The sequence below is a fragment of the Aulonocara stuartgranti genome (genome assembly GCF_965226115.1).
Source record: "Aulonocara stuartgranti genome assembly, chromosome: 8".
Lineage (NCBI taxonomy): Eukaryota > Metazoa > Chordata > Actinopteri > Cichliformes > Cichlidae > Aulonocara > Aulonocara stuartgranti.
Genome location: NC_138959.1, coordinates 3372501 through 3400007, shown reverse-complemented (window position 1 = coordinate 3400007; position 27507 = coordinate 3372501). Strand labels below are relative to the sequence as shown.

At 41.5% G+C, this 27507-nt stretch overlaps 2 protein-coding genes and 1 long non-coding RNA gene across 6 annotated transcripts in view; 2 read left to right on the top strand and 1 right to left on the bottom strand.

Moving 5' to 3' along the window:
• Positions 1-1035: 1035 nt before the first annotated feature.
• On the top strand, positions 1036-5854 carry LOC309713059 (putative G-protein coupled receptor 142; the record flags this gene model as incomplete). Its single annotated transcript, XM_082544397.1, has 2 exons — positions 1036-1198; positions 3821-5854. 2 exons carry the CDS (start codon positions 1036-1038, stop codon positions 4846-4848), a joined length of 1191 nt encoding a protein of 396 aa, XP_082400523.1. The 3' UTR covers positions 4849-5854.
• A 6822-nt stretch (positions 5855-12676) lies between these two features.
• On the top strand, positions 12677-23005 carry gprc5c (G protein-coupled receptor, class C, group 5, member C; the record flags this gene model as incomplete). Of its 4 annotated transcripts, none has more annotated exons than XM_082544426.1 (5): positions 12677-12911; positions 15497-16504; positions 18455-18555; positions 20215-20338; positions 22130-23005. In XM_082544426.1, the coding sequence occupies 4 exons, from the start codon at positions 12677-12679 to the stop codon at positions 20302-20304; spliced, it is 1434 nt and encodes a 477-aa protein (XP_082400552.1). In that variant the 3' UTR covers positions 20305-20338; positions 22130-23005. The 4 variants fall into 4 exon arrangements, with proteins under 4 accessions (XP_082400552.1, XP_082400551.1, XP_082400553.1 ...); XM_082544425.1 differs by having other exon boundaries at positions 20212-20338; XM_082544428.1 differs by having other exon boundaries at positions 12800-12911; positions 15470-16504; positions 20212-20338.
• Positions 23006-26288: 3283 nt separating this feature from the next.
• Positions 26289-27507, bottom strand: part of LOC309713090 — a 4519-nt gene continuing 3300 nt past the window's right edge. The window contains exons 2-3 of the long non-coding RNA XR_014278480.1: positions 27446-27507; positions 26289-27300 (exon numbers count right to left, since the gene is read on the bottom strand). The exon at positions 27446-27507 is cut by the window's right edge and continues 72 nt beyond it. This is a non-coding gene — a long non-coding RNA (uncharacterized lncRNA). The remainder of the gene's footprint in view (positions 27301-27445) is intronic.

The window sequence follows — 27507 nt, the reverse complement described above, 5'->3', positions numbered from 1 at the left end:
GTGTTGGCGTCCTTCACCTGCTGCTGAATTCTTCGAATCCTCCACTAGATGTCTCTACACACCACTCACACGTTCAGGTAGCCCAGCTGTTCACTCAAAATGTCTGTTTATCATTATCAGTGGAAGAGTGACTTAAGAGCTGGTTGTGAGCAGAGCCACATAAAATGGCCTATACTGAGCCTCTGTGTGTGACCCTTACAGGGACGCTTTCAGTGGGGAAAATGTGGCAGTGTCCTGGAAGCTACCACCATAAAGCAATAAAACAGAAACTGTTCCCATGACTGAAGGCTGACGCTGAAATTGGCTGAGCTCACAGCTTCTGTGTGGAAGCCTTTCAGAGGAAACAAATAGAAACGGTGTCATTTAAGGTGTGAGGTACTCATACAGAACTGAGTGGCCTTTCACTGGAGAAAAACATGGTCATTACTGTGAAGGGGGCCACAAGTGAGAAAATACTTTTATTTTAGCTGTATTTTGTTGTTAAAAACTTTTGCAGAGTATGATAATGACTTCTATCAAGAGTCTAAATTTCTTTGCAAATGAGTTATTTATACAAAACAGTATTTACTCCTTTTTTCGCCTGTAGCTGCTGCTGCACATGCCCAGTGTGCCCTGCACTAATCTGCACGCATTTCTAACACCGAGGCCCGACTTCTGCCGTTTTTTAAAGTTTTTAAAATGTGCTTGATTTACAGGGCAGCTGTAGCCTTGACGCTACAACAGGAGTCAATAACATCCAGTGTGTTAGGATGTGATTCATTAATATTAAACAATATTTTAAAGACTGTTTGTGACCTGGTTTTACGGATATCTGTGCTTCAAGCTGTGTAACATGATACATAATATCCTAGAATATTTGATACAAATCAGATACTGCCGGGCCATAAACGCTTTAAGAAAATCATTCGTGGGTTATAAGTCTCCCGGAAGTGCGGGTAGGTCGCTGTAGTGTCCTTTGAAGTGATGAACAGCAGTGCGCGCGTGTGCGTCTCCGTGCGTGCTCGGAGAGACGAAGAGGGGAGAGGTGGAGAGGGGATGACTGTAGTCACACCGAGAGGAAAAGCTCGTGAAAGGATTCCTAAACTTGGGAGCGGTCGGATCAGCTGTGCCGCAGTTTGCTGCCCAACTATAGCGGCGCGTTCGCAGCAGGTGAAAACCAACGAGCCGCGCCCAGCAGAAATCTGCCGAGAACAGCCAGGTAGTTAAACTCCTCACAGCCATCACAGCCTTTATTCACGCTCACTGAAGCTTTACTGCCTGTTTCTGAGCTTTGCGTCAGATTGATTTCTGTGTATTTAGACAGAGAGAGCAGGGGATCGTTTATGGAAGACCGTTTGTGCCACTAAATTAACAACGAATATTTAATTAACGAATTAATTAATATTTAATTAACGAATATCCATAAATATCCATAAAATACTAAACAACGATATTGTCATGAATTACAAGATGAGCGACCACATGCAGGCTGTTAGCGAAATGAAGTAACAAAAGGCAACATTTCATTTCAGCAGATAAAAGTCTAACGAAAAATGAAAGCAAACAGGGGCCCGTTCTTCGTACGTCGCTTACTACATCCAAGATCAAATGACACATCCGAGATCAAATCATCGCGCTAACCGTGAGCTCGCTAATCCGGTTCCCCGAACACACCTGCTGTTGACGATTACTACAGCTGGACGCAGGAATGTGACATCACTGGGTGTCGTAAAAGGGGCTACGCATCGATAGTAGAAACATTGATCGGCAACCCGCTGATTGGTCGGCGAAAATGTCGAAGGGGCGTGCTCGGTATTTTCCGGCAGCAGAGCAAGAACTCATGAGTGAGGGATTACAGGAGTTTCAGAGTTTAATTAAAACGCAAGAGAACACTGCAAAGGCTGCAAAAGCAAGGAGAGAGGGCTGGCAGAAAGTTGCTGACAAATCAAACTCGTAGGTAATTTAATAATAATAATAATAATGGATTGGATTTATATAGCGCTTTCCAAGGCACCCAAAGCGCTTTACGATACCACTATTCATTCACTCCCACATTCACACACTGGTGGAGGCAGCTACGGTTGTAGCCAGGCTGCCATATCGCGCCATCGGCCCCTCTGGCCAACACCAGTAGGCGGTAGGGTAGATCTATCATATGACACTATATTGTCCAATATCATATGGCATTATATTATATTATAATATGTTATATTATATCCCCTTTCACATTAGAGCCACAACAGGACCCACAAGAACATGGGAACAAGTAAAAGTGGAATACAGGAGTATTCTACAGAATGGTAATATTTATCTCTTAGATTGCTTTGCGTCTCTTGGCAAGGTAATACTGGCCTGTAATACTCTGTTAGTTTGTTCATAACAGCAACCAAGAAAAGGGCAGAGGAAAAAAAGACAGGTGGTGGTCCTGCACCCCCTCGTCAACAAGTTGGTTAAGTAAATAATACCCTCACGGGAAAATCGATATCTCTCTATGAGCACACTGTCGCGCTGAGCTAAAGGATCCTGTCTATCCCGCAATATACGCTGAATTCTGAGGACTCTCCTTATCAATCTTGCACCTTCCGCAATGGGTTGGTCGCGTATACGGACAGGACATGGCTGCGACAGGCTTCCCAAATCCACCTTCGCTTTTATAGCCGTGGTCTCTCATCTTGATTACACGAAGTAATTTACAATTACTACTCTGAAATCTGAATTACATCTGTAATAATCACATACATGTAATAGAATGTTAATAGTACATTTCCCTTTTTTAGGAAATGACCTGTATGTATCTGTGTGACATCAATAAAAGGATCAGGTGCTGCATTATCTTTAGTTACATTGATGTTATTTATTTATGGTGAAACAGTGGAAAAATATCGCTGTTGCTTTCGTATAAATGAAGCGGACATACCTGCGTGGCCGCGATCTAATCCTGTTTACATAAAGTAAACCTGCTCCCGAGCAGGTTTACGCTTACGGCTCTGTTGCTATGACAGCAAGTCCCGGATGAGCTTCGGGGAACCGACTGATCCAGGATCACGCGAAATCGTCAACAATCTAATCCGGCTAACCTACTTAGCGAGGTACGAAGAACGGGCCCCTGCTGATATAAAAAATAAATCTCCACCCGCAGTGTTGGTTTGTCCTTCAGGTTGAGGGCCCTGCACACTATCTTAGAGAATAAAACTGATCATTTTAAAACACAGAAATAGCAGTACAGCAAGTAAAACATGAAGAAAGTAAGCAGCAGAATGCATACACAAAAGTAAACTTAGCTTGATGAAACCAAAACACACCGGGGAAAACTGAGGGAATTAATTCATATAAACAGTAACTGGAACTAAGAACTAAAGACTCAGAAGACTGAGAAAATACACAAAGAAGCCCCTGCCACAAATGTAAACAACACGCAAACTAAGAATCAAAAAGAAAATATTTAATAATAAACAGAATTACAAGGTCCAAAACCTAAAAGCCCCTGGGTTTAAGTCTCGGACTTAAACTCGGGATGATGGCCCAAATATTGATTTAATTTCCCCTGAAATTCCCTGAAAGTTGTGCAGACATGCAGCACAGTGCGGCGCTTGTTCTCTCTGCCTTTTAAGAAAAAGATGAAGTGAACCGTTCCCATTTCACAGATTTCTTTATGCAGCTAAACCAAAATCCTTGTAGGATCTAGTCTTGCCAGAAAATCTTGGGGGGGTTATTATTTGGGCCGTTATCCTTAGGTTGCTTTATTTCAGTATTCACTGGGACATAAAAGTGATCACCAGTGTCAACAGTCAGATCGAATAAAAACCTCTTAAAAGGTTTATTAATCTACTCCAAAATACAGATTTAAAGAGCTTTTATTTTCATGACTTTTATCCTTTTAATCTCATTTCTGCTTCTTTCTTTGTCCCAGTAAACATCCTCACAGTAGTGGCCTTGTGCAGACTGGCGTCCCGCACTAAGAAGGCTCTGTACTACTACCTCTTGGCAGTGACAGCCTCAGATATTCTCTCCCAGCTCTTCATCATCTTCGTCGGCTTCCTGCTGGAGACGGCAGTTTTTCACCGGGATGTCCCCGCTCTCCTGCTGCACTCTGTCAGCGTCGCCGAGTTTGCAGCCAACCACGCTTCCATATGGTCCACCGTACCGCTCTCTGTGGACCGCTACGTGGCGCTGTGCCACCCCCTCCTCCACCGGCAGATCAGCTACCCGGCACGAGCCAGGAAGATTATCGGGGTGGTCCTGGCAACATCGATCGCATCGGGCGTGCCTTTCTTCTGGTGGTCAGACATGTGGAGGAACAGCCATCCACCCACAGCGCTGGACGCCGTCCTCATATGGACACATGTGACTATCATCTACTTCCTGCCGTGCAGCATCTTCTTAGTGCTGAACTCTCTGATAATCCACACACTGAGGGTGAGGCAGAGAGAGCAGCGCTGTCAGGAGGAGCAGGGGACAAAGTCGGCGCCACTGCAAAGACTCGGGAAAACCACGGCCATGCTGCTGGCCATCACCTCAGTGTTCTCAATCCTGTGGGCGCCCAGAACCATCGTGGTCATCTACCACCTGTACGTGTCCACTGTTCATCGAGACTGGCGCATCCACCTGGCCTATGACCTCTCCAACATGCTGGCCATGCTCAACACCGCAGTCAACTTCTTCCTCTACTGCTTCGTCAGTAAGCCTTTCCGCAGCGCCGTGCGGGATGTCATACTGCTCAGGGGGTCGCCGCTCTACTCTCGCCGCGCTCTGCCCCAGCAGCAGGTCCCCACCAACGCCTCCATTTCCTCTCTGTACAGTGGGAACAGCAAGCGGTTTCAGCGGGACTTCACCCCCTTGTCACCTCATGGGGCCAGAAAGCCCTCATGACCCTGTGACTTGTCCTCTTAATCCAAAACACCCATCATCCCACGGTCCCGGTGCACTCCTCACCCCAGGGACGCGTACTGTGTTCCAGCTACGACTGTGGGCAGCGACCGGTCGGCCCTGGGGCGCTCTCAGAGGGCCTGATAGCGGCTTAGCATGATTTTCGTCTTACAGTGTTTGACCTCGTGTTGTTTGTCCATGTAAATCAGATAACGTGACAGCCTATTTATTTTTCTTGAGAAGAATCTGAGGAAATAAAAGTAGATTTTTTTTCCATAGATGGTAGTAATGTGACTGATTTGTTTATATTTTTACAAAACAAAACAGAAGGACAAAATCCCTTTTTGAACAATAATGTAAGCTCAGATGTAGATTCATGTTAATATTAAAGACTTTTTGCATATTAAGTGCAATCAGTGATCGTTGCTGTTCCTTCGGTCATGTAACGTGGTGTGATATTCACTCTGGAAGCTGCAAAGATGTCAGAATAAGAGTGATAATGTTGAATAAACAGTTTTTTTCTGCAGTTGAGCTTTATGTTGTGTTCATTAAGACTTCAAATACGTGATTGAGTCAATGCACTCATCACAAAACTATTTACTGAAGTCCTATCACGAGGGAGCCGAGGGAGGTTTTCCCCTGGACATTTATATAAACAGATGTGTTTTTACAACCAGAGGCCTCATTTTCAGTCGGATGTTCCTGGAAAATCATTTATTAATCATTTAAATGGTAGAAAAAAGAAACAAATCAGAGTAGTTACTGTTCTGAAATAAAAAAATCAGCAAACGGTTTAAATTGTGTAAAATTTTATGGACATGGTTAAATATTTTATGTACTAATATTTCAAGTGTATTTAGGACGTATTTGAATCTCGTTCCTCGATGGTGAGAGTCTGTGGACTGCACACTGTGCACGACAGCAGCCTTCGCTCCCTGCACACACACAGCTCCAGTCATACCAGTTCACTCTGACACAGCTGTCGTATAACCGGTTAAAGTAAACCTACTGCAAGACGGCACTGATTAGAAACAGCTAAATTGGTACTGAATAATAATTAAATATGATTAATTAGCTTAATGGGCTCGTATTTCTCTTGCAGAATAGTGAAGGCAGCAACATTTTAGCATGTAAGTTGCCAAAAGGGCACATTTCTACTTGCAGTCTTAGAAGTTCCAGCCTTTATATACAAACTATGATATAAAAGAACAAATCATTTTCTTCCTCCGCACTGCTTTCAACATCAAACAACACTGGAGCCTCATTTCATCCTATAGTGTCCAAGGATTGCACGTAAATGATCAGTTTCCATGAACGAGCTCAGAGATGAGAACAACTAGTGTAACTTAATGCATTTGTCAGTTTTTTTATTTGTATTGGTGAATTGTTTTTTCTTGTGGTTGGATTTTCTTTGATGGTCAAAAACTGTTTGCATTCAATAAAAATCGAAAATGTATTTAAACTGTTAAGAAGTCTTGACTCGTGTGACTTTTGAAATTGAGTGACAGAGGGGAACCCGGTCAGAGGGGAGGGGTCTGTGGGAAATCAGAATACTCTAATTGAAAATTGGTTGAAAATTCAAATAACTGTAATTGTGGGAACACTTCCCGCTTCTATCAGGGAAACTTGGCATCATGTTTGGTGTATGAGATTCAGCTGTGAGGTGACAGAGCGGTCTGCTTCTGTCTTATTCTACTGAGCAGTGGAGCAAAGAACAATGTCCCACACATTCTTTATTTTTACCTCTTCACATAGATTTCAGTTGCATTTTAGCCACATGATAAACAAACAGTTTCAAGAACTAAAAGACTTTACTTTTCAAATTCCTTACATTAATTTTAACCTCAGACTTCTTTTATAAATCCTCATTTGGGGATTCAGAGGAGCTGAAAGCTCCATGAACAGGTCACTGGTGACCGTGTGGATGTTAAGAGTTTTTAGGTTCCACGTGGCTGCTTGTACTTTGCCGGAGACAGGCTGGTGATTTTATGCATTTTGTGTCCTCTCACATATTTGTCAATTCATTTTTAGTTTGTTTACAGAGGTAGCTGTCATGGATGAGCCTAGATGTAATAATAATAATATAATAATACATTTTATTTGAGGGTGCCTTTCTAAAACCTAAAAGATATCACTACAACTGTAGATTCAAATAAATTTAAATGCTAAAAACAACAAATAAAAATGAGAAAAACACAAAAAAACCAAATAAACAAGTTTTGAAAAGTAAGTAAGATCTGTATTAAAGCGAGTGAGCCTCTTTAAACAAGTAGGTTTTGAGCTGTGACTTAAATAAGAGAAGGGAATCTATATTTGTTAAGATGGAAGGAAGTGAGCTCCAGAGCCGAGGAGCAGAGCGACTGAAAGCTCTGTGCCCCACAGTGATGAGACGAGCAGAGGGAACAACAAGATGAGTGGCAGATCTGAGAGAGCAGGAAACAGTCAAAGACACACTGACATCAGTATCTGCAGTAGTGACTGTGACAACATTATTAGTGAACGTGTGTGGGCTACATAAATAATGTAACCTCTCTAAATATCAATAACTATCAAATAATACCAACATATAGATGACAATTTATTCATTCGTTACATTCTTCTTCTTCGTGGTTCAGTGTTTTTCTATAAAGAAAAGCACTAAAGTAATGGCCAAGTTTACATTGACCATAAGGAAAACAGAGTGTGTGATTTGCAAACCCAAATATGCTCACAGTGCCAGACACAAACATCAAATGTTTTTCCTAAAAAAGTTCATTTTTTAGGAAAAATATTCCGAAATATTTTGAATTGATGGCAGTGACGCAACCTGTATATACACTTCAGCCATGATGGTGCCTTTCCAGATGTGCGTAGGAATTAATGCACCTCTGTACCTTTGAACCGAGTGCTGAAAACAAGCTGGATGGTCACCCTGTTCTTTAGGCTGGACAGCATGGATCATGTTGCCTCAGTTCGTTTTAAATTAGCTTTGGTTCCGAGAAGATGACGGTGTTTCTGGAACGTTCATGTTCACTTATTAGTGGCATGATGGAGCTTTAACCTGCATTTGTGGACGACACGGTCAGCTGTGTTTCTGAGCCCGTGCGTGTTTGTTTTTGGTGCAGTGCTGCTCGAGGGCTTGAAGATCATGGACATCTACGGTTTAGTTCTGGCCTTGTCTCTTGTTCACAGACAGATGTACTGTGGCTGATACTGTCTACCACAGACATTTAAAGTCTTTGCAATTTTACATCAAAAAACATTATTTCTTAAATTGTTCTACAAGTCGTAGATGCAGTTTTCCTCTCTAACACGTTCCTTTTATACCCAGTCATGCTAATGACCTGCTGCTAATTAACACCATTGGCTGCAAAATGTTCCTCCAGCTCTTTTCCAGCTTTTTATTTCCCCATCCCACCTTTTTTGCTACCATCCAATTAAAAATTGAGTAAATACTTTTCTGGGAATGGAACATTTTCTTCTTTCAAACATTTGATGTGTGTTCTGTGCTCTATTGTGAATAAAATATGGGTTTATGAGATTTGTGACTCACAGGATTCTGTTTTTATTTACACTTAATACAAAATCCCAGATGTGCATACTGGGTTTGTACATCTGGCCATCCTTTCAGGTTAAAAGTTTCTAATCCAAGCCCCCTGCTGACCCTCGTCCATCCTGAGTCTTCACCATGTTTACTGTAACGGTACATGTAGCGTTAGAGCCCCAACAGCAGGCTCATGTGGCCCTGCTGTCGGCTCACGCTGAGTTCTGAGAGTTCGTACGGAGATGCAGATACAAACGGTTTCTTTGAAGATGACTCCTGCTGCCTCACAACAGCAGAGGGGGGTGAGAGAGAGCGTGTGGTGGCAGCAACCTTACGGTGGTGATGAGAGTGGGAGTCAGAGATGAATGATCAAACATAACACAGCGCAAAGATGTCCAAGCAGGCTTTGATTTACTCGAACAGAGCTGCTGCTGATCGTATTAGGCAGCAGAGCGGTGACGCTGGGGGAAGGGCACTGTAGAGGAGGTAAACCCCGGCAGCCACACGGCCCCGTCTGCCTGACACCTGTCCTTTGTGCCTGTTCAAACACCTGCTGATGGCCCCCCACTCTGCTCCTATTGAGCCCTTCCTGTTGCTTAGCAGGTGTCACAAGGAATCAAATGAAAAGACAGAGCACAGCAGAGAGTGATGGCGTCCTATCAGATGCACTTATGCAATAAACACAGGAAGTTTACACTACACAACAAAGGGAGGAAGTTTGCCCAATTTACTTACTTAAAGAAAAGTTCAGATTTTATGTAGTTTCAGTAGCAATGCAGGAAGTAACACTGGCCAAAAGACATTTCATTCACTTTTCCCTGAGGTTGCTGGTGCTAAAAAATGCTAAGCTGTTGCAAAGACTTGCATTCAGCTTGATTTCAGCCTTTCATCATTAATAATTTTATGCTTTGATGATAGGAGTTTCTGCCACACAACATCCACTCAAGAAAAAAAACGACTTTTTAAATGTCCGTGACTTTGAATCTAAAGACAATGAGTGCATGTTGGTTTGATCCTGCATGTAAACACTGGGGTAGTTTCATATGAAGGGAAAATAAAGGTTTAACAAAGGATCAGTGCAGTTTAATTTCCATTGTGTAGTTTCAGGTGTTAATTTCAATCTGGACATTCAGACGAAAAGAACTTGTTTGAAATCTGGCCTTGTCATAATAATAGTAATAATAATAATAATAATAATAATAATAATAATAATAATAATAATAATAATAATAGCTTTTGATCATATTAGTAATAAAGGAAGATGCCAGCTGATAAAATAGGTTTCATGGGCACTTTTTAGTCCAGCACAGTGAATCCGAATAATTATTTTAATCTGTCTTTACTTTATCTGTCTGCACTCTGACTTTTTCTTCGGTTTCAGATTTAATATCCTGTTGAAATAAGAGAAAGAAATCAGAGTGATGAAATGGGGTTTGCCAGAACAAAGAATAATGCATCACTACCTCTGCAGGGATTCGCTTTAACAAAATATGTCTGATCTTTATCTGGAAACAGACAACTGATGGACACCAGGGCTCTGCTGGAAGGAAGCAAGGAGATGTTTAGTTCTCAAAGAAAAACTGTTTGGTTCCAAGGCCAGGTGATGGACCTAATTTTAGAGAATGGAAAACTGAAAGCATAATTCTTATCAGTGATAGCCAGATGGAGGAGCTAAAAAGTGAGAATGAGAATCGTGAATAAAGAAGCCAGCAGCCTCACTAAGGGTAAATGAGGCAGGAAGCATCAGAAGGTGATTTATAAGCATGAGGGTCTGTGTGGACTGGTCTTTTAATCATTCCCCCAAAACCTCACATGCACCTAATTCTTCACCTGTACTGTCAGCGCTTACACATCGATTTCAAAAGAGGTTGTTTTTTGTTTTTTTACTCCATGAGAGTCACAGAGGGTTGATTATAGCACATAAATGCACATTTTTCACCTGCAGCGAGCATCAAAACATTCTGTTACTGGGGAAGAGCTTTTAAGAATTTCTAGCTTATGTCTTTAAATGTTGAGGCTTTAAATAATAAAAGTGTTGACATTTTGGCTGCAGTTGCAACAATGTAACAGTCAGAATGTATTATATTATCAGAGTCCATCCTTTTTCTGAACTATAGAGCGAGCTCGTTGTTCCAGGTGGGCTGTAGCCTGACCCAGGACAGGTCACCGGCTCCACTGGTCACAGGGCATCGCAAAGAGGCAGGCTGCCTCATACTCTCACATCCACGGGTGATTTAGAACCGGTAATGGACCTAATATACATGTCTTTGGACTGCATGAGGAAGCTGGAGCTTCTTACTGTGAGGCCGCAGTGCTAACCACAGCAGCTCTTTTTATCTGTGAAGCTGCATTAAAATGATTGAGAATGAGCAGAAAAGGAGCTTGCTGCCCTCTCTGGGCTAACAGAGGTATTGCCAGACAGCAAAATAAAATAAAAGCTTTTCTTGAATTGTCAAAATTTGGGCAAACTGGCAGCTTATCACATCCACCATTTAATATGAAATTGTGCTTCGTCTTTATTGAATTCTGATTTACTTTTATTTATTAGCTTTACCTGGATTTACTGTTTTTTATTTTCATTTGATGGTCAAGAAACTAAAAATGAAATGACGAATGAATAATGAAGAAAAGAAATGTGGTGGCCTCAGCCATCTTTTATGGTGTGGTCTGCTGGGGCGGCAACCACTCTGCCGGGGACAGGAAGAGACTGAACAGGCTGATCCGCGGGGCCAGCTCTGTTCTAGGATGCCCTCCGGCCCCAGTGGAGGTTTTGAGTGACAGGAGAATGGAGGCTAAGCTGTCATCCCTGTTGGACAACATCTCCCACCCCATGCAGGAGACTGTGACAGCACTGAGCAGCTCCTTCAGTGGTAGCTGCACCCACGGTGTGGGACGGAGAGATTTTGCAGGTCTTTCCTCCCCACTGCTGTCAGACTCCACAACAAAGACGTCAACTGATCAAACACACACATCCACACATGTACAATAACACTAAGTGCAATACTCTTTCTGGCATCGTTGTATTATACTCATATTGTATATAGCATCTTATCTTTTTGAAGTATCTCTGAGCATTGCACAGTATAACCTTCGGGTGAATTTGCTGGGATGTCCACTCCTGGGTGTGTTAACACACACCTGAATGCTTCAGACTAACAAACTGCCAAAACCTCTACAGAGGTGCTAACACTTGATAATGAACTGTTAATCAATTGATTAGAAGTACATTTTTCCCATGAAAAACGCAAAAAAAATCTTTTTTTCACAGGACTGCATTCAGATTTTCTGCAAAGGAGATTGGAGGAGAGATTCTTAAAGATGATTTGTAGAAATAAACACTTGCAGGTGTTGGCGTCCTTCACCTGCTGCTGAATTCTTCGAATCCTCCACTAGATGTCTCTACACACCACTCACACGTTCAGGTAGCCCAGCTGTTCACTCAAAATGTCTGTTTATCATTATCAGTGGAAGAGTGACTTAAGAGCTGGTTGTGAGCAGAGCCACATAAAATGGCCTATACTGAGCCTCTGTGTGTGACCCTTACAGGGACGCTTTCAGTGGGGAAAATGTGGCAGTGTCCTGGAAGCTACCACCATAAAGCAATAAAACAGAAACTGTTCCCATGACTGAAGGCTGACGCTGAAATTGGCTGAGCTCACAGCTTCTGTGTGGAAGCCTTTCAGAGGAAACAAATAGAAACGGTGTCATTTAAGGTGTGAGGTACTCATACAGAACTGAGTGGCCTTTCACTGGAGAAAAACATGGTCATTACTGTGAAGGGGGCCACAAGTGAGAAAATACTTTTATTTTAGCTGTATTTTGTTGTTAAAAACTTTTGCAGAGTATGATAATGACTTCTATCAAGAGTCTAAATTTCTTTGCAAATGAGTTATTTATACAAAACAGTATTTACTCCTTTTTTCGCCTGTAGCTGCTGCTGCACATGCCCAGTGTGCCCTGCACTAATCTGCACGCATTTCTAACACCGAGGCCCGACTTCTGCCGTTTTTTAAAGTTTTTAAAATGTGCTTGATTTACAGGGCAGCTGTAGCCTTGACGCTACAACAGGAGTCAATAACATCCAGTGTGTTAGGATGTGATTCATTAATATTAAACAATATTTTAAAGACTGTTTGTGACCTGGTTTTACGGATATCTGTGCTTCAAGCTGTGTAACATGATACATAATATCCTAGAATATTTGATACAAATCAGATACTGCCGGGCCATAAACGCTTTAAGAAAATCATTCGTGGGTTATAAGTCTCCCGGAAGTGCGGGTAGGTCGCTGTAGTGTCCTTTGAAGTGATGAACAGCAGTGCGCGCGTGTGCGTCTCCGTGCGTGCTCGGAGAGACGAAGAGGGGAGAGGTGGAGAGGGGATGACTGTAGTCACACCGAGAGGAAAAGCTCGTGAAAGGATTCCTAAACTTGGGAGCGGTCGGATCAGCTGTGCCGCAGTTTGCTGCCCAACTATAGCGGCGCGTTCGCAGCAGGTGAAAACCAACGAGCCGCGCCCAGCAGAAATCTGCCGAGAACAGCCAGGTAGTTAAACTCCTCACAGCCATCACAGCCTTTATTCACGCTCACTGAAGCTTTACTGCCTGTTTCTGAGCTTTGCGTCAGATTGATTTCTGTGTATTTAGACAGAGAGAGCAGGGGATCGTTTATGGAAGACCGTTTGTGCCACTAAATTAACAACTAAAGAAAAGTTATTCACTGAAAACAATTCTATTAAAATAGATTTTAAATAGCTGTGTTTAGGGAGAAATCAACAGTTAGACACGTTAGCTCGTGCTTTCAAATACTTAAGTTATACATTGTTGTGTTTGATTGTACAGCTGAAAGGAGGGGTAGAGAATATAAGAAAGATTCAGTTGCATAATGTAGAAAATCAGATTTAAGTAGAGTTCATCCCGAATTGCAGCATACTCTTCAGTTCATTTTCCTGATGGAAAACCCACTCCTGTGATCCCATGGGCTCACGATAAGGTTAGATATCAGTACGAGAAATACACGACAGAGTTATACCTAGACCTGAGGACAGGACCACAGCAAATAGATTAAAGTGCAGGGTGCAATATGTATTACCTTCAGCCGCAGTATTGTGTCTGGCACTTGGCTTGTAGTCATAGTAATGGTAAACTTGTCGTCCCATTTTAGTGTCACCTCTTAATTTTGACTCACTGAGTTATTCTTACTGTTATAAGTGGCTTCTTTCTTCATATAGACGTTTTTTAAAGCTACAGTGAATAGGATTAGTAGACTTCATTAAAAAGGCCATATAAGAGTTTAACCCTTGTGTTGTCCTCGGGTCAAAAATGACCCCTAGGTGAATGGCAAACAAGTATATGGGAATCCCGAGGACAACACAAGGTTAAAGGAGTAGAGGAGTATGAGTTTGGATGCTAGATTTTGTACCTGGAGTGTATGTCTTGTCTGTGCTGGTCAAAGTGTAGAAGCCCTATTGAGTCATCTGGAGGCGCACAAAGTAGGTTTTACCTGTGCGAGTTTGTGGTAAAGTAGCTAAACATATATCATAAGTTAGAGAAAACTGAAGAACCTTTTGACTCTTGAAAATCCACTTTACAGATTACATTTCTGTGGTTACATTTCCAGTTATTGCAACAATCAGATTCAATGTCTTGTATTAATTCAGGGATGTAGGCCGCATATACCCCACTTTGATCCTAAGTGGGTCGAACGGGTGAAAATCCACTTTCTGTGAGTGTGAAGGAACTTAACTTCACATTTAAACCCTGGGATATCTCAATATAAGAAAAATAAGTGCAATGTCAACAGTACGTCTCAGTTTGTCCACATGATAAAGAAATGCTGCTGAAAGAAATGAAAGAAACCTGTCAGCATGACTTAAATTCTTAAAATTAAAGCAGTTAATGTCCAGAATTACAAAAAGTCTGGTATCTCATTGTCCAGAATGGCCTGTTAGTATAAAGTTGGACAATTTTTCTAATTCACAGAAAAATAGAAAAAAATAGATATTTCTTTAGTATATAGTCAAAAAACAGGAACTTCTTTGTTATTTGATTGTTTTTACTTTATTGCTGTAGTATGAAAAAGATGTCACATTTATGAAAATAAAGGTAAAATCCCAAAATGTATGCCCCTCTTCACATTTTCCAAAGATAGCCATCAGACTGTGTTGGAGTCTTTGCCAGGCCGACTCTGGCAAGACATCATTTGACATTCTCTAAAGTTTCACCGGCACAAAAATCCTCAAAAAAGGCCTAAAAAGTTTAGAAAACCAAAGTATTGAAATTGAAGATGTGCCTTAAATATGCTTATAATATTTCCCCTGGCAACAGTTACAAAAAACAACTCAACAAATATTAAAATGAACGGTCTAAGAACTTTGTTTGATCGGTGGTCACGCCCTGAAACTGGGAGTAAATGTATTAGTTAATTCTGTCTGTTTGAGGAGTGACAGAGTGGAGGACATGTAGAAAAAGAATATATTTGCCTCTTTGTTCCAGAAAGATCCGTCTTCCTGATTGAGTAACAGAAGGTCAGAAAGACCGAATGTCCGCACGCCGCATCTATCGATTTGACTCAGAGACCGTCCTCAGTTTGGTGTAATTGGATCTGATAGGGACGAAAAGAAACAGCCAGACGAGGCAGAAAGACAAAACCAGGATTGCAGAGATGTTTATTCACAAAACAGATGCTCAGATTTTATGTAATTCAGCAGAAAACACTAAAAAGCAAAACCTTTGGATTTGAGTTGACCAGAGTTTTAGCAGGTGAGCCTCAGGTTCAACGCACTTTTTCCTCACTGTTGTGTAAATGTGCAGAAACAATGTCTGTTGACAGATGTGTTAATCATTAACATTAGAGTTGGGAAAAAGCCCAGCAGTGACATTCCTCCCACATTTTTGGAGTGTGACTGCAGATCCCTGATTCTCTGAAGCTCTAAATAAAAGCAAAGCACCTTTTTATAGAAGGTTTTCCAGGATAACATGACGACGTTGACTCATGCAAGTGTGATATTTGCTCAGCTGGGTGTAGACAACTGTATCCTAATGTAGCTTTGGTGACGTGGTTTAGCTCTTTGTTCAAATCTGTCCCTATCGTGTCTCTCCCAGACATTCCCTGTTTGTCCATCTGAACAGGTGCTGCTAGAGTCCCAGAGCAACTCCCAGGCTCCATGGCCAGCAACAGTACTCCTAAGGGCTGCGGCCCAAACGTGGATTCCATTTATTACAATCTGTGTAGCACTGAAGCTGCATGGGGCATCGTGCTGGAGGCCTTAGCGGCAGCTGGCATCGTCTTCTCCTTCGTGCTCTTCATCTCGCTGCTGGCCAGCCTGCCCTTCCATAAAGACTACAACCGCAAGAGCTCGGTAGCTCTTCACGCCTTCTTCCTGATCTGCACTGCTGGTCTCTTCTGCCTAACCTTTGCCTTCATCGTGGGAGAGAACTTCTCCACATGTGCTTCACGGAGGTTCCTCTTTGGGGTGCTGTTCAGCGGCTGCTTCGCCTCCCAGCTGATGCAGTGTGTGAGGCTGAACATCCTGGCCAGACGAAACAGCGGGCCTCGAGTTTGGGTCTTGTGTCTTGGGGCGTTGGGGCTGTGGCTGGTGGAGGTGATCATCAACACAGAATGGCTGATAATTACAATTGTGCCTTCCAACACCACAGCTCAAACTAGCAAAGCTATAGCCGTGCCTTGTGACATTGCTAACGAGGACTTTGTCATGGCGCTCATCTACGTGATGGTGCTGATCCTGGCTGTGGTGGTGGCGAGTCTGACCATCATGATGGGCAAACACGCACAGTGGAAGAAGGAAGGCGCTTGCATCCTTGTGACAAGCCTCTTTTCAGTGGGTATTTGGGTGGCGTGGATCGTCATGTACGTGTATGGGAATGGGAAAACCGGGGGTCCAACGTGGGATGACCCAACCTTAGCCATCGCTTTGGTAGCAAACGCCTGGGTCTTCATTATCATGTACACCATTCCTGACGTCTGCTGTCTGAACAGTGACGATGAGAGTCAACAAGACTACACAGAAGATCTTTGCCAAAACCAAGGAGTCGGATACGAGACGATCCTGAAGGGACAATCCTCCCAGAATGTGTATGTGGAAAATAAGGCTTTCTCCATGGACGAGTCCAACCAAGGTATGTAGCTTAGCCTTGGAGCTGCTGTAGAAAACCTTCAAACAAGCAACTTCACAAGTACGCTTAACTTTGAAGGGTTTTTTCAACTGTTATAAAGGGATTGTAACATCGTCATGAGTCTTTATGGCTTCACAATTTTGCACCTTGTCCAAAATAGACCTTCAGATAGGACGCCTGAATCCGCAAAGGCATCATTTAAAAGGGTCCCAGGACAAATAGACCCAAAGCTGATTACAGTGGTCAAAATGACAACCAGTCAAAGGACCTAAAATTAGATGATGAACACAAGACTGAGCATAATTTTGACAAGGGGGATTATAAGAGTATAAAAAATGAGTACATAAATGTTAAAACCAACACGTGAGATCAGTTCCCCAAGTGCTTAAGACTGTTTAAAATACAGTTTACAGATTTTTTTATGGATGTTTCGGTGATTTTTTACTGAATAGATGAATTCATGAATGACTCAATGTCACATTTTTACAAACTTACAATTCTCAAACTTAAAGCTAGTCTAAAGTTTAAAAATCATGTTTTGGAATTTATAAGCTATGATTGGGTAAACCTGTGGATCTCACATCAAGGCCAGTTTAAGGCAAACAAGAAAAACACTAAAAATCATTTGGATTTGGGCAATACATGAATTCATCGATTCATCTTCTCTCCTTTGTGAAAGAGATAAAGACTATAAGCTGGGGTGATTTTGTCCTTGTAATTTCCAAGAAGAAATGTTGTGTTGCCTCGAGGTATTCAGTGTTATTTGTTTCATCAAAGCAAAGTGGAGCTGATGTTTCTGGTGGTAGTTTAGCTCCGTCTTTTATTTCCTTGAATATGATGCAATAACATTTACATAGCAGCAATAAAACCAAATCAAATATTCCTGATTTTCCTGCAGCAGCCATATACAACATGACCGTGAAATAAAAGTTCTTCAGAGCAGCTACGCTCGGTTTGTTTCCTAAAGGCAAACATTTCCCCGGTCATCTATTTGTCTGCAAACCGAACGGTGTCTGAGCTCTTCAGTGCATTCACCCTGACACGTTTTCAGACAATAGCCATCCTTATGAGGTTCGCTTTAGTGTTATTACAAACTCTGCCTCTCACGATGACCTTGCGCTGATGAATGAATGTTTTCTAGCCCTCGAAAACACAAGAACAAACAAAATATGCAGCAAAATGTCCTGAAAGGTTGTTTTCTGTCCACATGATGACACCACAGAATCTGATCTGCTGATCTGAGCTCAGTCCAAAGGATCAGAGCAGTAAGTCTGATAGTTATCACGGATCGCTAATGGAAGATGGTTCTTTGTAGCAAGGATGGTGATGTGTCTCTGCTTATAAGCTGTAAGGGACTTTTTTGTATTATTAGGTAGCTGTGATGTAGAGGTAGAAAGAGTAGCTTTGGCTTTGTGCTATTCTATTGTAAGGAAAATATGTTACTATACAGATAAGCACAATGTGTAAGAATGCAGAGGAGGTTCTGCCTCTTACATTTTTCCTGATTAGCACAGACTAATGTGTGTCATAAAAAGTCTCAGAATTTGCTTTGAGCACATTTGACTGTAATCATTAACTTACATTAAGTCTTACAGTATGACTAAACTGCCATTAACTGAATATCATCATTCCCACCTAAAATTTTACCTTCTGAATCATTCTTGTTAATAAGTGTCTGACTGCATCTGTGAATGCTGTATCACTCCCACTAGAATCATTACGCCATCTGTTTGCGCTGTCTCCACGGCGACAAAGGTGTGGCAACTGTTTAATATGGGGGTTAGTTATATAGTGCCATCTCTGCAGGGCACTTTGTAAAAGATGGAGGGCAGGCAGGTTGTAATATGAAGATGAAGGGGATTATTGCCAGGTAGCACTTAAGAGGGCCACAGATATCACACACTGATTGTTGGGTGATTAAAAGATTTATTTTCTTATATCTGTTCATCACAGATTCCAAGCCCGTGTCTCCATACAGCGGCTACACTGGTCAGATGCGTAACTCGGTGTACCAGCCCACTGAGCTGGCTCTCATCAGCAAAGGAGTTGGAAATGTGAGTATAAAAGTGATACATTCACAGAAAAACACATTTGAATATGACCACTCCACTCGCACACATACCTGTCCCCTGCACTAGGCAAATTTTTATGGAAATAAGTGGTGACAGTAACCTTTTACAGAGCGTGAAAACCTCATCAACACCATATACACATAACACCAGCAACCATCACTTCCAAGGTACTTTAGTCCATATTTGCATTTTAATTAACAACAGGCAAAGGAAAATGGGAGAATGAATAAAGCAGGTGGACATTTAAAAGTTGTCAGGAGCACGTGTGGCCTAAATCACAGCTTTAATTCTAATGTCACAGATGCCAGGGGTTAAACATCCAGCTGGAGGCGTTTCCTCGGGTTCTAGAAAAAAGTGCATTATATAATGGCATGTATTTTGTAAATTATGCGCACCGTTAGTGTCTGTAAAAACCACAACACCAGGTACGCTTTAGGGTTGAGCCAACCTTGTGACTAAAGAGCACTTGTTCTTCTTAGAAAAGCAAAAGCGCAGAGGTCACATGGGAAGATTTTCAACTTCTGACCACAGTCTGTATATAAATGAGAGATTTACCCAACTCAGTAATAATTTAGACCCACCTTAAACTAAACTGTAGTAATAAGGACACAAAATAAACATCCAGTCAGCTTGTGAGGCCTGAAACTACTGACTAATATCACAAACTCTTTAAAAATGGTGCAATGAGGTCACAGATTAAAGTAACTGAACGAGCTAACGTTGTCCACCATATTGCATGTGATATAACCCCCGGTTGCTAGTGAAATGTTTATTCGCCGGCTGGTTGGCAGTAGTTGGAGGTTTCTGGCTGTCAGTGGATGGAATCTGTTGCACCAGAAACCTCCTTGAGACTGATTTTGTTGCCAGTAGTTTTTCTAGGCAATCATTTTCTGCTCTCAGTCCCCAGCAACCAATCACAACAATCTCATGGAATGCTCATTTTTCCTACTACCTTTGGTTACTAGATGGTCGTGGATCGGTCTGTAGGCCTGTTTGCATGGGCACAATCAGATTTCCCCACGCTGGTGCTGTTCCTATGTCATCATAACAGTTTTGGTCCAGGATCAACGTTGCAACTGACCAATCACATTGGCTGAGCAGTTAGCATTAGCAAAGAAGTTAACTGTTAAAAACTTTCTAACATGACTAATATCAATTTGGCTAACAGCAAATCTAACTTGATGAAATATTTATTATACTCCCTTAATGACTTTGTATACAAGGTCACCATTCAAATGCATTTTGAGTGTAGTATCAGTGCAGTCAGGGTTTATTTAGTGGAAAACACAGAGTTCCCAGTTAACTCAAAATCCTGGCAGCTATCTAATTAGTTAATGCTACAGTTGTACATGCAGAAATCATATCCTTTCTGTGCCGCTTCCTTTGCAAGCAAGTCAGCTCTGTCATACTTTTTCAAATGTCCGGTACCTGCTGCGGAAATATCTCAAGAGTTAGTATGCGATTTCTGTGAAAAGTTTTTTAAAAATGTTTTTAAATGCAGTGAACCACCAAAGGCATGACGGTTATGTTTCATGTAGAAGCTTTATGAAGTCATTTGAATTCAAGCAGGCAGTTGTGAACACACTTCGTCCCTATTCTTGGATGTTTTTGTCACGGCTTTGTTATGACTTCACACAGCAGCAGCTACCAGACCCGTCCTTTGACATCTTCATTCCCAGAGCTTCCATTGGCTCTGCGGCCAACAGCGGGAGCAGCACACCGTCAACATAAAAGGAGACCGGGAACACAGCACGCACACACAAGTGTAGGTCGAAAGCAGCTGACTCGCCTCCTTCGTCACTCTGCAGTTCTCCTCTTTATCACCTGCTTGACTCCAGATGCTTTTCTCTTCGTGGCCTCTGCTCATTTCCGACCTCTCAGGTCCTGCTGTATCCATAGCAACTTCTTCTACAGGTTGACTATGAATCACTTCTTTGTCTGGATTTTTTTTCTTATCTTGCGCCGTTCACTCTCTATAGGCCTTGTGTCTGCCTCTTCTGTGCATATGCTCCTGGACTGAGCGCACTCTGTACTTCTTGTGTCATTCCTCTGGGAAATAATCAAAGAAAAAGATGATGAAAAAGGTAGTGCTTGATTTGGGGGACTGGTTTTCACTGCTTGTCATTTATCTTTAAAAAAAAAAGTGAAATTCTTGCCTAAAGGCTTTAAAGGTGTCTCTGAAATGTGTGCAGCTCTCTCATTCATGGAGGAAGGCAGCTAATGTTTCTATGTTCATGGGCTACAAAAACGCAAAATTAGACTTTTCGTTGTCACCTTTATTTAATATAATTGCATTAGTTAATGTAGAGATTGACTTAAAGATGCTAAAATATGCATTTAGACTTTTTCAGGAGTGCTTAGGATTTCTTTGCAGGAAGTCATGATATCTATATGCAGGTGGGACTGTGAGCGTGTCATTAGAAGTGTTGCTGGTTTGTTTTGGTTTTTAGATTTGCAAAGAAAAACAGCCACGCACGTGCTGCCATGTTTTAAGTAAAACATGAGCATGTGAGTGGTTTCCAGTCAGTTTGTTATTTTTAAGTTTCTATAAATATTTCTTTAGTTTTTCAACATCCAGTCAGGTTCAGGTTAGTTTGTATCCGTAGGGTTTTTTTAGACCTTTATAAAAGTTGTTTTATTTGCAAGTTCTACAAGTAACCCTAAAAATGTAACTTGAATAAGTTTCTGTTCTTTACAAAGTGTGACGACAAACGAAAGAACAAAACAGATTCAATAAATGCAAAACAGATAAGATGCAGTTCTGTCAGCGTGGCTATAAAAAGTGATCATTTTTATAGAAGTAATAACTCTTAATGTAGTGATAAACATAAAAAAGCTCTTGTTATGAGAGTAATGTCTAAGTTCGTTTTTATCATGCTCAGCTTTTATACTTGTGGGGTTTTTTTGTTTGTTTATTTGTTTGTTGTTGTGGAGGGGTTTTTTTTGGGGGGGGGGGGGGTTACCTTATGTCTAAATTTTATTTTGCCATGTGTATTAGATTTTATTGCTACTATTTTTGTGTTATTGTAAGGTGACCTTGAGGGTCTTAGAGGTGCCTATAAATAAAATGTATTTGTATTATTATTAGTAGTAGTAGTAGTAGTAGTAGTAGTATAATTCAGACAGTTATTTTACACCAAATGGGATAGGTAAATAAACCCTACAAGACAGTGTGTGAAAAGCAAAGGTAAACACAAAACAGTCCTGTGAAACTTTGAGACACACAAATGTAGCTGTTGTTCAATTTTTATTAGCTTTAGGACGAGCTCGGTTTCAGCGATGGTGGCAGAGCAATATAGGAGGTGTGCAAATGTCAATGCAAAAGGAAATGGTTGTCGGTTCCACTGACTAATACTCTTACATTATGTAAAAGAATAAGCAAACAAAACAGTAATAAACCCACAAAGGGTGCAAAAGGGAAACTAGGGAGTGGCTGCCAGTGATCATGTAACTCATGCTGACGATATCCTCCATTAGTGAGCAAGCTGAACACTTTTGAATCCTTCAGAGGGTATATAACACCAAAAAACAAGTAATTTCTTTCTTATTTTTGCAGGGGCATGGTCTGCAGAGGACATCCCAGTGGTGAACGTGCCTCAGCTCGCCAGACCCCATCAGAGTAACTTCGGTTCACATTTTCTCGGTTATACTTGCTGACCTTTTGTTTTCTATTGTTTGTGGTTCCCTAAGCTGGTCCTAAGAGGAACCTTCATCCCCAGTACATGGAGATGAATGGGAGGTCATCCCACTGAGGAACAGATAAACCTCCCATTGACTGATTTATTATGTTCCCCTGGGTATCAGACAGTCAAGAGCTTCATTTGAAAGTCAAAGCACGGAATGAAGCTGCGGCTTTGCTGCAGAACAAAAACTTGTGCAGTGCTCGGCTTTTTCTGACAGGGAAGCGCGAGCTCAAACACACAGATGAAAGTCACGTAACTGATGCCACAAAAACTGGGAAATGTTTCAAGTGTCTTTGACTCAACATTATTTTCAATTTACGCATTAAAGTTAGATTGCATTCACTTAGATTAGAAGGATATTTTGCACAGTTAAATGTAATTATTGAAGTCATGTTTTTGAGCCCGGGTTGTGATTATTGTTGATAACCACAAAGTTAACACATGAAATGAAGTTTTTGAATTAATTTAAATGTACAATGCTCTCAGTGAGTCATGATGCACGAATGTACTGGATAAATGTATATATGTAATACTGTCTAAAGCACTGCTGTGCCATTTAATTATGTTCAATACATGTTACACTGGAGAGACCTGCCTGTGGTTAGCCTGTTTTGCTAGCTTATTATTAATCAGTATATTTCCTCATAGAAGACTTTTTTTCATATCTGAAAAATCAACTTTTCTGTCAGTATTTCTTTGGATAAAATTTAAAAAAAAAAAATCTAATTCATTTGAGCAAAAACTGGAAAAAAAAAAAAAAAAAAAAATATATATATATATATATATATATATATATATATATATATATATATATATATATATATATATATATATATATATATATATATATATATATATATATATATATATATATATATTTTTTTTTTTTTTTTTTTTTTTTAATTCTTGAAGGAAGTTTATCATAGAGTTGAATGTTGTAAATGTAACTATAAGAACTGCTATTGTATGAGCAAAATTGGTACTGCCAGCAGAGAGGGGACGTTATTTAACTATGTGGGTGTTAATGACCAGAATCTGCCATTATATCTTTTACAATTTAGCTTTCAGTTACCTTTACTAATAGTCTTATGCATTCTTTGTTGTACAGTAGTCGTCCTATAAAATGTCATATACCATAAAGTGAACTCTACTCCACTGAAATCTGTAGTGCCTGTTGTTTTGGTGAGTGTTCCCATATCCCTTTCACAAAAGCTCGAGCTCAAGCAGTCCAGCTGCTTTTTTTGGTTGTTTTTGCAGCTCACATTAACAAGTGGATAATCTTCAATGATTTATCATCTTAACGCATACGTTTTCTCTCACTAACTGTCATGTGACGGCTGTGTGCAGGCAGGCATGGTGGACCCAAAATGTAGACTCACGGAAACAAAACGTGAACTCAAAACAGCTTTAATGCTGAACTCAGAAGGGTAACAAAACTAGGAATCCAAAATAAGCTTACGCAGACAAAACACAGCAAGACGAGGGTAGATCACAACACCAACAAACTGAAACACGGGGCTTAAATACACAGAGGAGCAATCAGGGAATGGGCAACAGGAGGGAAACACAGCTGGGCAAATCAGGCCTAACGAGACAAAGGAAGCAAAACCAGACGCATTTACATGAGAGATGGACTTTCAAAGTAAAACAGGAAACATAACACAGACTGAACTTACAGACACAGAGCAGACAGGGGAGACAGCAACTAAGGATGACACAGAGACATAAACCATAAGACAGAACTCCAACAAAGAAACCAAAGACTAGAAATGATAAATAATATAATAAACTCAAAACATCCTAACACTAACCACCTTGACCAGCATGTGATGTGGAGGAATTATTGTGCAGGATCAGGAACTCCTTTGGAACATTAACCAAGAAAATGTGTGGCTGAATAAACGAGCCAAGTTGAAGCCGTGGAGGCTGCATCAGCATTATAACATTAGCATATATGAGAAACAATTTGGTTGACTCATTGCAGTAAGTTTAGCTGTTTTACTAATACACCACCTTTATTTTTCACTAATATTTTTAATCCCTGGATGTGGATGCGACACTGATCTATGGTGGTGAAGAGAAGGCTGAGCGTAAAAGCAACCCATGTTTAATTCAGTACGATTGTATTTACTTCGTGTCAAATTACAGCAACAGTTACCTCGAGGAACTTTATATTGTAAGTTAAAAACCACCTACATGAGCTGTAGGTAGTGACGAAAAGAATGAGATCATGGATAGTAATGGCACAAATGGGCTTCCTCTGAAGGGTGGCTCTCCCTTAGCTATAGGGTGAGGAGTTTAGTCATTTGGGAGGGATCCGAGTAGATCAGGGGTCCCCAATCCCAGTCCATGAGGGCCGGTGTCCCTGCAGGTTTTAACTCTCACCCTGGGTCAACGCACCTGAATCATATGATTAGCTCATTACCAGGCCTCTGGAGAACTTCAAGACATGTTGAGACTGTAATTTATCCATTTAAATCAGCTGTGATGGATCAAGGACACATCTAAAACCTTTTTTTTTTTTCTTTTTTTTTTTTTTTTTTGGCCTGTCCCGTTTGGCTCTTTTGCCATCAGAATTGTTGTCTGAAGGCAAAGAAAGATGCCCAACGGATTTACTTTACCAAACTGACCATCCCAGCCTTGCCGTAATGGTCCATTTGATTCACCTTTTATTGTTCATTTTATTTTCACTTACTGAATACAGGACAGACTTGACTGGGGGAAAGAAGGGGAGAAAGAAAGAGGGAAATAGAAACAGCTGAGAAGAGGGACGGGGGAGAAGGGCAAAAGACAAAAACCAACAGAACGGGCAGAAAAAAAAGAAGAAGAAAAAATTGCATATATCAATCACCTGGATCACCTGCTGAGAAAGAAAAAAGAAAGCAAGCAGAAGAGAACAAGAGTAATAGAATAAACAACATCACAATGATATATGGGAATATGACAGTAAATACTAAATATTAAACATTATTGTGCAGCACATAAGATCAACAGAACACAGTGTGCTTTGAGGTAGGAGCCAAAAAGGGTGTAGTTTGTGGGTGTGATCACCCGTGTGTACACCTGTGAGCATGGACGCGCTTGTTTTTTGTTTTTTAAAAGGTTCCTTCATGTAATGATCTGCTAGAGGGTGTGGGGGGGCCACAGCCCCGTCCTCCAGGGCATGAAGCAGGTATGGAGGAGATCAAAACTCCAGACATCCAGAGGCCCCCAGAACACAAGAGACCAAGGAAGACCAACAGAGGGGCAGCCGCGCCACTGTCCCAGAAAGAGCTGAGGAGAGTCCCAGATGAGGGCTCACTCAGCAGCCGCGGAGCAGAAGCCAGGGGGAGTTGCAGTGACGTGCCCGTGAGCTCCGCCGGCAGCCAGCCGTGCCTGAGTGACCGAGCCCCAGGCCGAGAGGCCGGGGGCACCCCACCTCCGAAGTGGCCCGAGCGAGCCCCAGGCTCCAGGCCCCGATAAGCGGCCGCCAAGGAGTGAGCCGGTGTGTACCTGGACGCCCATCCCCGGACACAAAGAACCACCAACGCACCGATGTCTGAGGGAGTCCGCCACTGGCAGGGGAAGTGGTGGTAGGGGGAGATAGGCCTCCATACCTTGGAGGGCCTAAGATGTCCCCAGAGAGGTGGCGCCTGACACCCAACCTGACATATAGACACAGAAATACAGGCACACACATATACAAACATCCATTCCCACCCTCATGCTCTCATATGCACTTACTCCACACTCAACCAACGTGGAGAACACTCAACCAACGTGGAGAGACACATCTAAAACCTGCAGGGACATCGGCCCTTGTGGACTGGGATTGGGGACCCCTGGAGTAGATCCACTACTCCTTAACATCAAAAGAAGCCAGCTGAGATCATTTTCCATTTGACCAGGATGCTTCTTGGACTTCTCCTAGGTGAGGTGTTCCAGGCATGTCCTGGAAGGAAAAGTCGCCAGGATAGGATATACTGGAGATCTCCCGGATGGCCTGAGATCACCTTGGTGTTCACCTGGATGAAATTCAGATACATGCTAGAAAATTGATGGATAGATTTTTGATTTAAAGTTTCTACATTTTATTGTCATTTTGTCATCGTCTTTGCTTGTCTTTCTATGAAAGTCACCACATTCCACTAGTGTGAAGAACTGCTACATTGATGCAACGGTCAAAGTTCAGTAACAATAACAGTGAGATTTAATGATGTGAACAATGTGCCAGAACTATCTACAATATATTCACAGAATAGGGGGTTATATGAGTATGGAACATCAGCACTGACTTGTTAGAGTGATGGCATCTTAATGAGTATGTTTTCTTCCTTTTGCTGCAAGCTCTGTACAATTTAGCATCAAGCCTGAAGAGTTTGATTTGACAGTCCTAATTACAATGGATGTCAACAAACTAGTGAAATCTGTAACTAACTACAGTCACTTCAGTGTGAAGTTGATGCCTCGTTTGAAGGAAGTCTTCAGTTTACAACAGCTTATGCAAATTCAGTTTAAATATTGACACAGAAACACAATTAAACATGAAAGAAAGGTTTTCAGGGGAAAGCGTGTCTAACCGAGTTTAAGCAAGAGAAAGTGGACTTTACTGCCTTTACTATGTGGGATTACAGTCTGCTAGCACAGATAGTTTCTAATGTACAGCAAATAAAATGATCTTGTAATGTTAATTACATGAATTGCTCATATGTACACACAGTTTCTAAGAAAAAAAGATGAATAAAATGGCCAGTTGGACATGTCCTCTACTTGAAGTTTGACTTTTTTCCATCGCAACAATACAAATAACATATCTGTTTGAATAAAAGTGCAACCACTGGCTGTCCAGTAACATGAGAATGTAGTTGTTATCATGCTGTGTGGATGTTACATGAGAGACATAACCGCAGGAGCCAAATTCAGTCATGTTCATCAACTGTTGCAAACCGATTGATTGATCCAGCGTCAGACGGCTGGCTTCATCAGAGGAGTCTGAACTCATCAAGGTCATCAAAGGAGAGACATGATTGGTTCTGGTTTCAGTTATATTCCATCAGATGACTCTCTGTTTAGAAAAAAACAAAGCAGAGTGACATATTTCAATCAGCCAGTAGCCTCTAAATATTAAATCTGGAAGGATTCAAGGAGGTGCAGAGAAAGTTCACAGAAATCTAAAACAGTGTGATGTTGACAATGTCAAACAGCCTCACATGGTGTCTGTTTACTCAGTACAGTCCAGCACATGTGAGTCATCTCAGTTATTTAGGTGCCA